General features: G+C 39.2%; 1 protein-coding gene across 1 annotated transcript; it reads left to right on the forward strand.

Annotated features, from left to right (window-relative positions):
- Positions 1 to 5,216: 5,216 nt before the first annotated feature.
- On the forward strand, positions 5,217 to 7,934 carry LOC133226698 (olfactory receptor 6B9-like). The gene has a single exon (XM_061380550.1). The coding sequence runs from the start codon at positions 6,714 to 6,716 to the stop codon at positions 7,686 to 7,688; it is 975 nt and encodes a 324-aa protein (XP_061236534.1). The 5' UTR covers positions 5,217 to 6,713; the 3' UTR covers positions 7,689 to 7,934.
- Positions 7,935 to 14,145: the final 6,211 nt, after the last annotated feature.

Here is a 14,145-nt window from a genome sequence, read left to right on the forward strand (position 1 = left end):
GTGAATTACAAGCTAGAAGTTGGATTTCTTCAAGACAAGGTCTTAGCATACAGGCTAGAACTTGATCTCATGTTGTCTGCTCTACTGTAATTTACATAGAACACGTTCATGAAGCATGTATCCTGGTGGGGTGGAAAGGGATGACTATGAGCATAAAACATGACTGAACTCCAATATTTAAGGCAAAAAAAAATGTAAAACTAGCGTTTTTCTAAGTGGCTCTTCCTGGATTTGTTACTGAATTTTAGTTCTGAGACAGAAGATACAAAAAAGGGAAGCAGAAGGAGAAAAGCCATTCAAGGAAGCATAGGCTTCATTATGGAAAAGCAGCAGGAGACTTCTGGATGAGACCTCTTCTAGTTGGAGGATACCGATTTAGCCCATGAAGTAGTGGGACCATAACTGATCATGCTAGTGTGAATTACAAGGCAGGGAGACAGAAAACTGTGAATTTTTGTATTGGCAATATATCACCCCTTGGCCTACAGGGGTTCAGAGCTTCATTTTCTGATTTATCAAGGTCAGTGCCCACACTGAACTAGTGACTGGGTGCAGTTGTTTATTTAATACTCAGTCTCCCTAATTAGACTATAAGCTCCAAGGAACCAGAGATCACATTTGTTTGTTCATCATTTTATTAGCAGGGCTCAGAATAGTGTTTAGCACATTATGCCTATAAAGAAATATAGTAAAGGAATATAATGTGGAGCCATGTAGGCAAAGCATGTGTGTAACATCTATAGGCAGTTTTCGCAGGTTTCAGAAACTAAACCTTGCACATCTTGCTAGGATACAAGTCGGTACAAAGTGGCACAGGCTCGCTGGAAGAAAAGTTGGCAGTATGTATCATAAATGCTAACAATATTGAAAACATTTGAAACAGAAATATTTGATTAAGAAATATCAAATTTCTTAATAGTAAATACAGACATTTATATTTACCAAAAGAAAAATATGGAAATATATTAAACTTCCACAGAAGACTGATTAATCAATTTTTAGTCTATACATTAAGTGCAATATCATGCAGACATTAAAATACTATAATCTAAATAGAGGTAATGACAGAAAAATATTCTTAATATAATAAATGCAAATATTAGGTTATGAATAGTATCAAAATACTACACTGTACCAAATAGAATCAATCTTACTTGTTCATTTGTTTAAATATGACTAGAAGGAATTTGACTGAAATCTTAGCAGTATTATGTAATGAACCCCTTGTTCTTGTAAACTGCATTCTGGGCAAAGGTATTATTACCAGCATATTTATTTAAATAAATATTTCTTGGCCAATAAAATATGCAACTTTATTCATCTGAACAGAGAGATGGTTAGAGGGTATGTCAGTGTGTTATTTTTGGAAATGTAACTCCTTACAATCACCCAAGACTCAGAATAGGCTACTTCTCTCTGCAAGTGTAGGGGCCTTGTGTTGTTGCAATTTACTTTCCTATATTTGTCTACAGCTTAATAAAGCATATGAAAAGCTATAATTTATATAAAAATATTGGATCACTGTATTGTATACCTGAAACAAATATAATATTGTAAATAAACTATATTTTGATTTTAAAAAGTATATGAAAAGCTACTAGCAATGTTATAATTAGGCATTATTAGCTAGTCTCTACTTATTAAAAATTTTAATATTCACATCTATCTGTGCCAAAACAGTTATGTAAACTTATAAGTGTCTTGCTATGACAATTGATAAATGACTGTATATGCAGTTCACCAAAAATCTATCTTCTGCCTCTGCCGTCAAATAAGTATCTGAAATTGGGTAGTGGTCTGGGAAGGGAATGTCCTCTTCTGGGCATCAATAGTGTAGCTATTTTATGAGCCTCCTTATCAGTGAACTCCAATTAGCAGAAAGTAAATACCTGTGACTAAAAAGCCTCTTGATGAAAGTGAAAGAGGAGAGTGAAAAACTTGGCTTCAAGCTCAACATTCAGAAAACGAAGATCATGGCATCTGGTCCCATCACTTCATGGGAAATCTATGGGAAAACAGTGTCAGATTTTATTTTTTGGGGCTCCAAAATCACTACAGATGGTGACTGCAGCCATGAAATTAATACGTGCTTACTCCTTGGAAGAAAAGTTATGATCAACCTAGATAGCATATTGAAAAGCAGGACGTTACTTTGCCAACAAAAGTCCGTCTAGTCAAGGCTATGGTTTTTCCTGTGGTCATGTATGGATGTGAGAGTTGGACTGTGAAGAAGGCTGAGTGCCGAGGAATTGATGCTTTTGAACTGTGGTGTTGGAGAAGACTCTTGAGAGTCCCTTGGACTGCAAGGAGATCCAACCAGTCCATCTGAAGGAGATCAGCCCTGGGATTTCTTTGGAAGGAATGATGCTAAAGCTGAAACTCCAGTACTTTGGCCACCTCATGATAAGAGTTGACTTCTTCTGATCAAATAGGTAATATTTACATTTGTATACTTATCACAAAGAAGTTTTAGAGCTGTTTTCATATACATACTCATATTCATATTACTTCTGAAACTAACATTAATAATATGATAGTGACAAGGGAATTATTATTACCATGTTTTGTGAGATAAAATCCTGAGGAATATAGATAAGGTCAAATATCTTTAAAATGATGGAATCTACATTAAAACTAGATCATCTGACTGATGGACCAAAATTATTTCTCATTGCATTATTTTCATGCTACCTTCCTGCGATGAGTCTGGAATGACACCTCTTTGATGAAACCTTTTCTAGATTGCTATGTTGGAAACCATTTCTCTCTCATTGATGTACCTAGAACACTTTGTTTGCACCTCTCTTTTGTCACACGTTACATACTACATTCATTACAGTATGTACTTCTAACTTCAATTAGAAAATTAGAAGTTCCTAGAGGGCAGAAGCCATGATCTACATAATTTTACTCCCAAAAATGTATAGCACATTGACTTGTACATAAAAAGAGCACAATAAAAGCAGGATGTGATTTTTGTAATGAATGAACAAATGAATGTATTAATTACCTTATTAACTGACTCAGAGTTCTTATCCTGATTTTTGAGTAATTTGGTGCTGCACTACTTTGCATATAGTAGTAAGTAAAAAGGGCCACATTCTCTCTATAGGTATAGTTAAATATATTCGAGCATGAAGAGGAATAGATAGGTGGATGGAGAGTCAACCTCCCTGTCCAGGTTCCCTGGACATAATCTTGGCAGCACACAGAGTTTCCCTGGAGCCAAGAGAGACTATGTGGGTGAGTCCTGTGGGAAGAAGAGAGGCTGAGTGTTAAATATATTCTGCCTCAGCTCTAGTCTTCTGGTCTCAGTGCTGCAATACTGATCAGGCAGTCTCAGCAGAGACCAGACATGGATATTCAGGGAGTACAAAAATATGCAAGCCAGCCTGCTTTCTCAAGATTAGTGCAAATGTGTGCAGAATTTTTCACTCTTGAAGATAGGGAAGGTGGATCCTGGTGAGAAGTTGAAGGTACCAGGTGAGATTTGTTGATCCCTGAAGAAAGTTCCAGGGAAGATGAGGAGAGGCTTAGGGAAATGACTGCAGGCATCATTTTTGGATGGGGGAAAGGGTATTATGGGGGAATGAGTGGGGAAACGAAGATCCAGTACACATTTACCCAAGGTGGGGAAATTTGGGCAGCTGAGAGATTGTTTGGATGTTGGACCAGGGCAAAAAAGATATGTTTTTGTTTCCAGAAAAAGTCTGTTGGTGTCTGTTTTCTCTTGAGAATGAGCATACAAAAAACTGAAACCAATTCTATACTTTAATGAACGGATTTTTTTCCTCAGGTACCACAGAGATTCTAGAGCTCAGGGCTATTAGTTCTGAAAACAAGGAAAATAGAATTCTGCATTTCTCTATGATACAAAGTAAAGTCTGCTGAGAGGTGTATTTGTGGCAAATACATGGAGGAGAATATGAAGTAACAGCGATATGATTAAATACATGAAAGCAACATAGGATAAGAAGATAAGAAAGGAGGCATGAGTGATCAGCAACTCAGAGCTTTTCAAAGATGCTATAATCCTATTCCCCAGGAAATTGGCTTACCTCATTCCCCCAGAATAAAACATAAAAAAAAGCAAGTAAGAATGAAAGTGAAAATGAAAAAGGCTGCATGTTTAAACAAACACACGTGAGTAGCATGTATGAGTCTAGTGCCTTATCCATGTATTATCACATTTATCCTCACAACAAACCAGTAAGATAGGCATTATTAACATTACATACTTTTACAACAGTGGGTGTTAAAGTACCTGACTGTTAAATATTCTGTTTAGAATGACATAGCTGGTAGCCTTATTCTGACTCTAAAGTCAGTGCTGATAACTCATCTGCAAAGGTAAGTGTGGGAAATTATGTGGCATATAGTGAAAATGCAGACTGTTACACTAATACACGCCCTGAAGGAAAGTCTCTACATACTGAAGAATGTGGGAAATATCCCTCCTTTCTGCTATCAGATCGGGTTGTTTTTCCCAAAGAAGAACACTAGGTCAAAGGCATTGAGAGACAGGCTGAGAACTGCTTACAAATGAACTACATCCTGTGAAAGGTGTTGATTGGAGGCCCTGGGATGAGACATAATCCCTTTCTATCCAGCGAGCAGTGCAGAGGTCTGCTGACACGTGCTGCTGTGGAAAGGAGGCAGTGGCAAAAATAATATGTGTTTTGGCCTCTCATCTTTCTGTCCCTTGCCATGAGCCATGGCCAGAAGATCTCTCTCCAAAAGGTTATCAAGATGATCCTTGATTGATCTCCCACCCTCTGTGTGTTAAGTGGACAGTAGGGTGGACCAATTGTTTGGCCAAAAGAGTGAACCATATTCTGAAGGTGGGACCTAAACTCAGTCTTTATGGATGAATGTGATATTTAGTGGAGATGTATATTCATTTACATACTTTTCAAGAGATAAACTTGTGGTAACCTCTTTCCTTAGCCACAGATTAAAGTAATTGGGCTACTTCACAAACGACCCTTCCTTCCAGCCTTGCAAGGTGGCCTATCATTGTATTGTGTTCATGTATGCTCTGGCCTCCCTTTTCCCTACCCCTCTAGGTAGAGCTTGGCACAATGGCTGACAGAGACTCTGACCTACCAGGTGACCTGAGGCAAAGGATCATATCCAGTGTTCTCAGATAGGGTGGATGTTTTTATCATGAAAGTACCCTGGGTATGTGTGCTTCCCTGGTGGCTCAGATGGTAAAGAATCTGCCTGCAAGGTGGGAGACCTGGGTTTGTTCCCTGGGTTGGGAAGATCCCTTGGAAGAAGGCATGGCAACCCACTCCAGTATTCTTGCCTGGAGAATCCCCATGGACAGAGGAGCCTGGTGGGCTACAGTCCATGGGGTCACAATGAGTTGGACACAGCTGAGTGATTAAGCACAGCACATACCCTCAGTATGCAAGATGGACATATGTCCAAAGACATGTAGCCTGATAGGTACGTGCCTCTTGCCACCAGCTTAAAGGGATTAATTCACTTGTTAATACATATTTGATAATATTTATGTTTTCCAGTCACTATTCTAGGTATTAGGTTCATAGTCTTGAAAGACAGTCTTTTTTTCCCCAGTTTTTTTGAGATATAATCAACTTATAACATTGTGTAAGATTAAACAGTATAATATGATGACTTCATACACATATATATTATGAAAAACTTTCCACAATAAGGTTAGTTAACACCTCTATTATGTAACATAATTTTGATTTCTTTGTGTGTGATGAGAACATATAAGATCTATTCTTTTAGCAACTTGCAAGTATATAATACAGCATTAGTAACAGTAGTTACCATGCTGTACAATAGAATCCCAGAGCTTATTCATCATATAACCAGAATATTAAACCCTTTGACCAATATCTCCCTGAGTTTTGAAAGATACAGTGTAAAGGAGAGAAATCTCAATGCATGAGAAGGTTGTGCATTGGAAGAAAATTTTGCTGAAGTATTTCACTCTGCTTTGGTGGGGTTATCTCCTAGATGGAATCTTAAATCAACAGATAAAAATGGGGAAAAGGCATAAAAGGAAGAGGGATGAGTGCATGTAAAACACAAGAGTGATTACAGTGTGCTTGAGGAGCAGAACTATTTGAGTATATCTCAAGCATGGAAACAATTTAGAGGGTGCCAAGAGAGAGGCTGGAGAAATATGTAGGGGTCAAAATACGAAGAACTTTTATCTAAGAGCAATGGAGAGTCATTAATGGATTGTCCAAGAGTTATCATTTTTTTAATTTTCCACAGACTCTAATCCAAAGAAACGGTGGTGGATCAAAGGACTACAGGCAATAGATCACCCCAATATTAAACCCTGGAGCTTTTTCTGACATTATCCTAAACATTTTTTTCCAGGCAGTAAAAATGTCTTTGTGCTGTGGCTTTGTAATTAACTTGAGATTTGAAACCAGCAAGTGAGAGACCACTGGTCCATGTTCATGGACAAAGGAGTAAGGGATGACATGGGGAGTGACATTCAAATATTTCATCAGGTGGGTGAGAGTAAGGGATGGGAGTGCACTTTGATTCCAGGAGGTTTTGATAACAAACACACCACGTTTTTTTGATGGAAATGTATGCTTCCCATTGGAAGATTACTTCATACTGACAGAGGTTATTTTATGAGTCTCATTCTCAGGAAAGACTGATTTGCTAACATACTGGTCTCCTCTCCAATGTCATAGTCACCTTCATTATTTGTGATGAATTCCTGCCTCTCAGAGCTCTTAGTCATGCTGGGGAGAAACATCACTCTGGTGAGTGAGTTCATCCTGGTGGGCTTCCCCACCGCCCCCTGGCTGCAGGTCCTGCTCTTCTCCCTCTTCCTTGTGGTTTACTTGCTGGTAGTAGTAGAGAATCTTGCCATCATGCTCACTGTCTGGGTCACTGGCTCCCTCCATAAGCCCATGTACTATTTCCTGAGTAGCCTGTCCTTCCTGGAGGTCTGGTATGTCTCTGTCACCGTCCCCAAGATGCTGGATGGATTCCTCCTGCAGAGACGGCGCATCTCCTTCACAGGCTGCATGACCCAGCTGTACTTCTTTATCTCGCTTGCCTGCACGGAGTGTGTACTTCTGGCAGCCATGGCCTATGACCGCTATGTGGCCATCTGCCACCCTCTCAGATACCCAGTCATCATGACCACAGGTCATTGTGTACAGCTGGTGGTTTTTTCCTATATGACTGGTTTCATGATCACTGTGATCAAGGTCTATTTTATTTCACATGTCACTTTCTGTGGCTCCAATGTCATGAACCACTTTTTCTGTGACATCTCACCAATCCTCAAACTGGCCTGCAAAGACATGTCCACAGCTGAGCTAGTGGACTTTGCTTTGGCTATTGTCATTCTTGTCTTCCCTCTCACCACTACCATCCTCTCCTATGTCTACATTGTTTCCACCATTCTGCGTATACCCTCCACGCAGGGAAGGAAGAAGGCCTTCTCCACCTGTGCATCCCACCTCACGGTAGTCATAATTTATTACACAGCCATGATTTTCATGTATGTTCGGCCCAGAGCTATTGCTTCATTTAACTCCAACAAACTAATCTCAGCTGTGTATGCAGTCCTCACGCCCATGCTAAATCCATTCATCTACTGTCTGAGGAACCAGGAAGTCAAGAATGCTATCAAAAAGACAGTGGGTGTTGGCCAGTGCTTCCTGCTCAGCTGAGCCCTGCTGCCTTGAGGAGGAGACTGTTCCAGACAGGAGGTCGTTCCCATGACACTTATCGTTCTGTTTTTAGCTTGCTCTATAGATCAGAAATCTTTAAAAAAAAAACAAATTGCAGCAAGGCAAACGTTTCAAAAAACTCTTAAAAGTAGAAACCACATATTCGAAATGTATACTTTGAACAATTATTCTGGATTCTGACTTAAAGCCTGCCTCTATATACAGCTGTACAATTGAAGTATGTCAACTCACTTGCCACTGTAGAACCTACCACCAGATGCAGCTTAATTGTCACTTGTCACTCACTGAGAGGGTTTTGATTTGAGTCTGCAAATGATTGATTTATTATAATCTCTGTGCAGTCAAACCTCACTGCTAATGATAATCTGTGTTTTCCACCACTCTCCAGACCTAGCATCACTGCCTCGGCTCCACCTCAGATTCTCAGACATTAGATTCTCATAAGGAGCACTTGACCTTGATTCCACACACGCATAGTTCACAGTAGAGTTTGCACTCCTGTGATAATCTTATGCCGTTGCTGATCTGACAGGAGGTGCATATTAGAGGAATGATTTCCGTAATCCTAGACACTTACATCTTCCCCTGCTTAGAAAAGTACCAAATTCCTTAATTTGACATATTTGGTTTCTTTAATTAAAAGTAACGCCTTGATGTGTCCCACTGCCTGCCCTTTGCTACAAAACTCCTGTATATCCTAGCTCTACCCCTCATCTCCTCAGAGCACTATCTCAGAGCTATCTGAAATGTTGTCTCCCAGCTGCAGACCTCATTTTGCCCAAATAAAATTTGCCTCGTTGGGCTTCACTGATGGTCAGTGGTAAAGAATCTGCCTGCCAGTTAAGGGTACAGGCGTTTTTCCCTCATCCAGCAAGATCCCACATGCGTGGAGTGACTAAGCCTGTGTATCACAACTATTAAGCATTTCTTTTAACACATGCATGAGACACAGATTCAACTGTTTTCTATTTTGGACCACGGCTCATCTTACATCAGTCTTTTCCTGATTTGGTTTCCTTCTCTTTTTGAATTTTTATCCAAGTTTTTAGGTATCCATATTTCTTAAATGATCACTATAAACATAAAACAGTCATTTGAGATAAACTTTCTAGCATTCAACCATGAATCTATGCTTTCCTATCTGGCTTTTATTTCCTTTTAAAGTTTCTCCCATTTTCCTGAGAATGGAAATTGAATATGAATGAAAAGTCAATATTCAATAGAATATTGACTCATCAATGAGAACTTTTTGAAGAGAAAGAGAGGACAATCTTGTTTAGCAAAGGAAAGATCTACTGAACTTAAGGATTTCCAATCCTTGATCTCTGTTCTGAAAAATTTTTTAGAACTGGGTGCTACTCTGAGATCAAAATATAATTAGAAACTTTCAAATGTGAATTTGAAAAAAAATAGGCTTTTAATCACCAAATGAATTGATGCAATTTAGATAAACTCCAGAAATTATGGTGCCTCCAAATTAAACTACAAGGCCATTTGTAGATACACTAAGCCCATATATTGATTTAAAGACAAAGACTCACTTAAACTGAGACAATTCCATGGGGGGAGAAATAGAAATAAATGGAAAACAAGATAATAGGAAAACAATATATTTAAAGCTCATTATTATAGAGACCATCTTGACAAACTGATGCTTTTGAATTGATGCTTTTGAACTGTGATATTGGAGAAGACTCTTGAGAGTCCCTTGGATTGCAAGGAGATCCAATCAGTTCATCCTAAAGGAAATCAGTCCTGAATGTTCATTGGAAGGACTGAAGCTGAAACTGAAACTCCAACACTTGGCCACCTGATGCGAAGAATTGACTCATTTGAAAAGGCCCTGATGCTGGGAAAGATTGAAGGTAAGAGGAGAAGGGGACGACAGAGGATGAGATGGTTAGATGGCATCACTGACTCAATGGACATGAGTTTGAGTAAACTCCAGAAGTTGGTGATGGACAGGGAGGCCTGGCGTGCTGCAGTCCATGGAGTCACAAAGATTCGGACACGACTGACTGAACTGATCATGACAAAAAATTCTAAAGGCCAGGAAAGAAATTTTGGTTGACACAGAAATGTGCCTCTCATGCTAATACAATTTAGCATGATGCTAAGAGTAAACTTGACTAACATCAGAAACTGAACTTGGAGGAAATACTTTAAAAGGTTCAGTATAAAATAGGTAATTTGCAGGTTTAGAGTATATGTTCTGAAATAGATGGCCTGGATTGCATGAGGGTTTTAGCATTTGCCCCATCACCTTTCACTCTCTAAAGTGCCATATTTTAAAAGCAAATTATGCGGTCACCGTAGTTTTATGGACCTGGAACTCAAGATTTGTAATGGGGTTGTCCTGTGTCTACTTAGTTAAATTGAAACTACATTTTCTAGAACTTCCTTCCCTGTGTATTAATAGTTCAAGTTTAGTATAGACCACAGAGATATTTTGTGTGAGATTTAGAAGGCAGAGTGGAAGCAGTAGCTATATCCCTTGTATTATTCTTCCATGTAGGAAGTTGATTAGGGACACTATTGTAACTTACAGATGTTATCACTGACTCACCTTGTAGATGTGGGGCAGTGGTTCAGTTGACAACTCCATCAGCTCTCATCCAGCTCCCTTCCTTCATCTTCTCTAACTCATGGGCCAGGAAGGAGTTTTTTTATTATAACCAAGGGCACCAGCTTCCTTTGCAGATTATTTGAATTATCAAAGTCAGGTAATTGGATGATTGGAGGCTGTAAAAGACCAAAACAGTCTTTAGCTCATCCTGATGGATTTCAGTTTATTATTATCCTCCTCCATGTCATGTTCCTCTTACCTCCCCAAGTGCCTGTCCCCATGACTTAGATCCATTGCTAATCATAGAGGAAATAGTCATATCGCTTCATGAGATCAAATGCCTATAAAATAATAAATTCCATATTCCATAACAAAATAACAGTTCTGTTTCTTAGATAGAACTCTGATACAATGCTTGATAGACAAGACAATAATTCACATATGGTTGACCAGTGAAACCAAGAAGTCATTTAGAGTAAGAGAACAAAGTAGATGAGGAAGGTTGTACAACAATGCCATAGTGAATTACAGTATGCATGTATGCATAAGGTTTGATGAGCATGCAAAGCCAACAGAAGAGGAGTGCACCCAGATTTGCAAAAAAGGGAAACTAGAAAACTGCTCTCTTATGAAAGTGAACGGTATTTTGAAGAAGCAGGAATATTGTCACAGGCTCAGTTAAAAAAAAGACAATAGACCCAAGATTGATTCATTCATGTTAATCCTACACAGCAAACTGAGATTTAATTATAGTTTTGGCTTTCACAAAAATGAGTTTAATACCAGTCAATCAGGAATCAGCACTGGTTAAGCAATCCGCCTGATAATTTTTGCCATTCCCTATAAGGAAAGTGACGTGTAATAACATTATCTGCTTTTTGGCCTAGTTCAGCTTCCTTGTTCCTTTTCCCTTCTGTCTATAAAATTACTTCACTGTATAGCTCTTCAGAGATACCTTCTGTCTACTAGATTGGACTCTGAACCATACATGAATCACTGAATAAAACCCAAGGGATCTTTAAAATTTACTCAGTTGAGTTTTGTTTTTAAAAATTCCTAAGTGTAAGGAGGTTATTGATATTTCTGCCAGCAATCTTGATTCCAGCTTGTGTTTCTTCCAGTCCAGCGTTTCTCATTATGTACTCTGCATATAAGTTAAATAAACAGGGTGACAATATACAGCCTTGACGAACTCCTTTTCCTATTTGGAACCAGTCTGTTGTTCCATGTCCAGTTCTAACTGTTGCTTCCTGACCTGCATACAAATTTCTCAAGAGGCAGATCAGGTGGTCTGGTATTCCCATCTCTTTCAGAATTTTCCACAGTTTATTGTGATCCACACAGTCAAAGGCTTTGGCATAGTCAATAAAGCAGAAATAGATGTTTTTTGGGAACTCTCTTGCTTTTTCCATGATCCAGCGGATATTGGCAACTTGATCTCTGGTTCCTCTGCCTTTTCTAAAACCAGCTTGAACATCAGGAAGTTCACGGTTCACATATTGCTGAAGCCTGGCGTGGAGAATTTTGAGCATTACTTTACTAGTGTGTGAGATGAGTGTAATTGTGTGGTAGTTTGAGCATTTTTTGGCATTGCCTTTCTTTGGGATTGGAATGAAAACTGACCTTTTCCAGTCCTGTGGCCACTGCTGAGTTTTCCAAATTTGCTGGCATATTGAGTGCAACACTTTCACAGCATCATCTTTCAGGATTTGAAATAGCTCAACTGGAATTCCATCATCTCCACTAGCTTTGTTCATAGTGATGCTTTCTAAGGCCCACTTGACTTCACATTCCAGGATGTCTGGCTCTAGGTCAGTGATCACACCATCATGATTATCTGGGTCATGAATATCTTTTTTGTACAGTTCTTCTGTGTATTCTTGCCACCTCTTCTTAATATCTTCTGCTTCTGGTAGGTCCATACCATTTCTGTCCTTTATTGAGCTCATCTTTGCATGAAATGTTCCTTTGGTATCTCTGATTTTCTTGAAGAGATCCCTAGTCTTTCCCATTCTGTTGTTTTCCTCTATTTCTTTGCATTGATCGCTGAGGAAGGCTTTCTTATCTCTTCTGGCTATTCTTTGGAACTCTGCATTCAGATGTTTATATCTTTCCTTTTCTCCTTTGCTTTTCACTTCTCTTCTTTTCACAGCTATTTGTAAGGCCTCCCCAGACAGCCATTTTGCTTTTTTGCATTTCTTTTCTATGGGAATGGTCTTGATCCCTGTCTCCTGTACAATGTCACGAACCTCATTTCATAGTTCATCAGACACTCTATCTATCAGATCTAGGCCCTTAAATCTATTTCTCACTTCCACTGTATAATCATAAGGGATTTGATTTAGGTCATACCTGAATGGTCTAGTGGTTTTCCCTACTTTCTTCAATTTAAGTCTGAATTTGGCAATAAGGAGATCATGGTCTGAGCCACAGTCAGCTCCTGGTCTTGTTTTTGCTGACTGTATAGAGCTTCTCCATCTTTGGTTGCAAAGAATATAATCAATCTGATTTCGGTGTTGACCATCTGGTGATGTCCATGAGTAGAGTCTTCTCTTGTGTTGTTGGAAGAGGGTGTTTGTTATGACCAGTGCATTTTCTTGGCAAAACTCTATTAGTCTTTGCCCTGCTTCATTCCGTATTCCAAGGCCAAATTTGCCTATTACTCCAGGTTTTCTTGACTTCCTACTCTTGCATTCCAGTCCCCTACAAGACCTTTTAGAACTAACACCAAAAAAAAAAAAAAAAAAAGAATTTCTATAAGACCTATCCAACTCTGTTAGGAAAGGCAACATAAGGGTAGTGGTATCCTATAGGAGAAGAGAGGAAGAAGGGGTCAAGGAGTATATTTAAAGAAATAGTTGAGAAGTTCTCAAGTCTGGGGAAGGAACTGGATGTACAAGTCCATGAAGCTAAGAGAAGACCTAATTATCTCAATGCCAAAAGACCCTCTCCAAGACATATTATAGTAAAACTGTCAAAAGTCAATGACAAAGACATAACATTTAAGGCATCCTGGGGATAAAGAACTGATACAGAACAACCAGGAAACAAAATGGCAGTATAATTCCTCATTCATCAATCATCACCCTGAATGTAAATGGGTTAAATCACTAAACAAAAGACACAGAGTAGCTGGATGAATTAAAATCCAAGACCCAACTATATACTTCCTCCAAAAGACTCACTTCAACTTGAAAGATAAACACAGGTTCAATGTAAATGGATGGAGGATGATCTCCAAGCAAATGGCAACTAAACAAAAGTGGATGCAGTCATACTCATACCAAACAAAATAGACTTCAAGCCAAAAAACATATAAAAGAGACAAAATGGACATTATTAATGGCAAAAGGGGCAAGTCATCAAGAATACATAAGTTATTAATACATATGCACCTAAAATAGATCACCAAAATATATAAAACAATTAAACCTCAAAGGATAGATGGACAGCAATGCAATAATTTCAGCTCAGTTCAGTTCAGTCGCTCAGTCGTGTCCGACTCTTTGCAACCCCATGAATCGCAGCACACGAGGCCTCCCTGTCCATCACCAACTCCCGGAGTTCACTCAGACTCACGTCCATGGAGTCGGTGATGCCATCCAGCTATCTCATCCTCTGTCGTCCCCTTCTCCTCCTGCCCCCAATCCCTCCCAGCATCAGAGTCTTTTCCAATGAGTCAACTCTTCGCATGAGGTGGCCAAAGTACTGGAGTTTCAGCTTTAGCATCATTCCTTCCAAAGAAATCCTAGGGCTGATCTCCTTCAGAATGGACTGGTTGGATCTCCTTGCAGTCCAAGGGACTCTCAAGAGTCTTCTCCAACACCCACAGTTCAAAAGCATCAATTCTTCGGTGCTCAGCCTTCTTCA

The sequence above is a fragment of the Bos javanicus genome, chromosome 15 (genome assembly GCF_032452875.1).
Source record: "Bos javanicus breed banteng chromosome 15, ARS-OSU_banteng_1.0, whole genome shotgun sequence".
NCBI lineage: Eukaryota > Metazoa > Chordata > Mammalia > Artiodactyla > Bovidae > Bos > Bos javanicus.

Bases quoted from the DNA above. Each gene is read 5' to 3' on its own strand.
- LOC133226698 (XM_061380550.1), top strand. From the start codon at position 6,714: ATGAATTCCTGCCTCTCAGAGCTCTTAGTCATGCTGGGGAGAAACATC.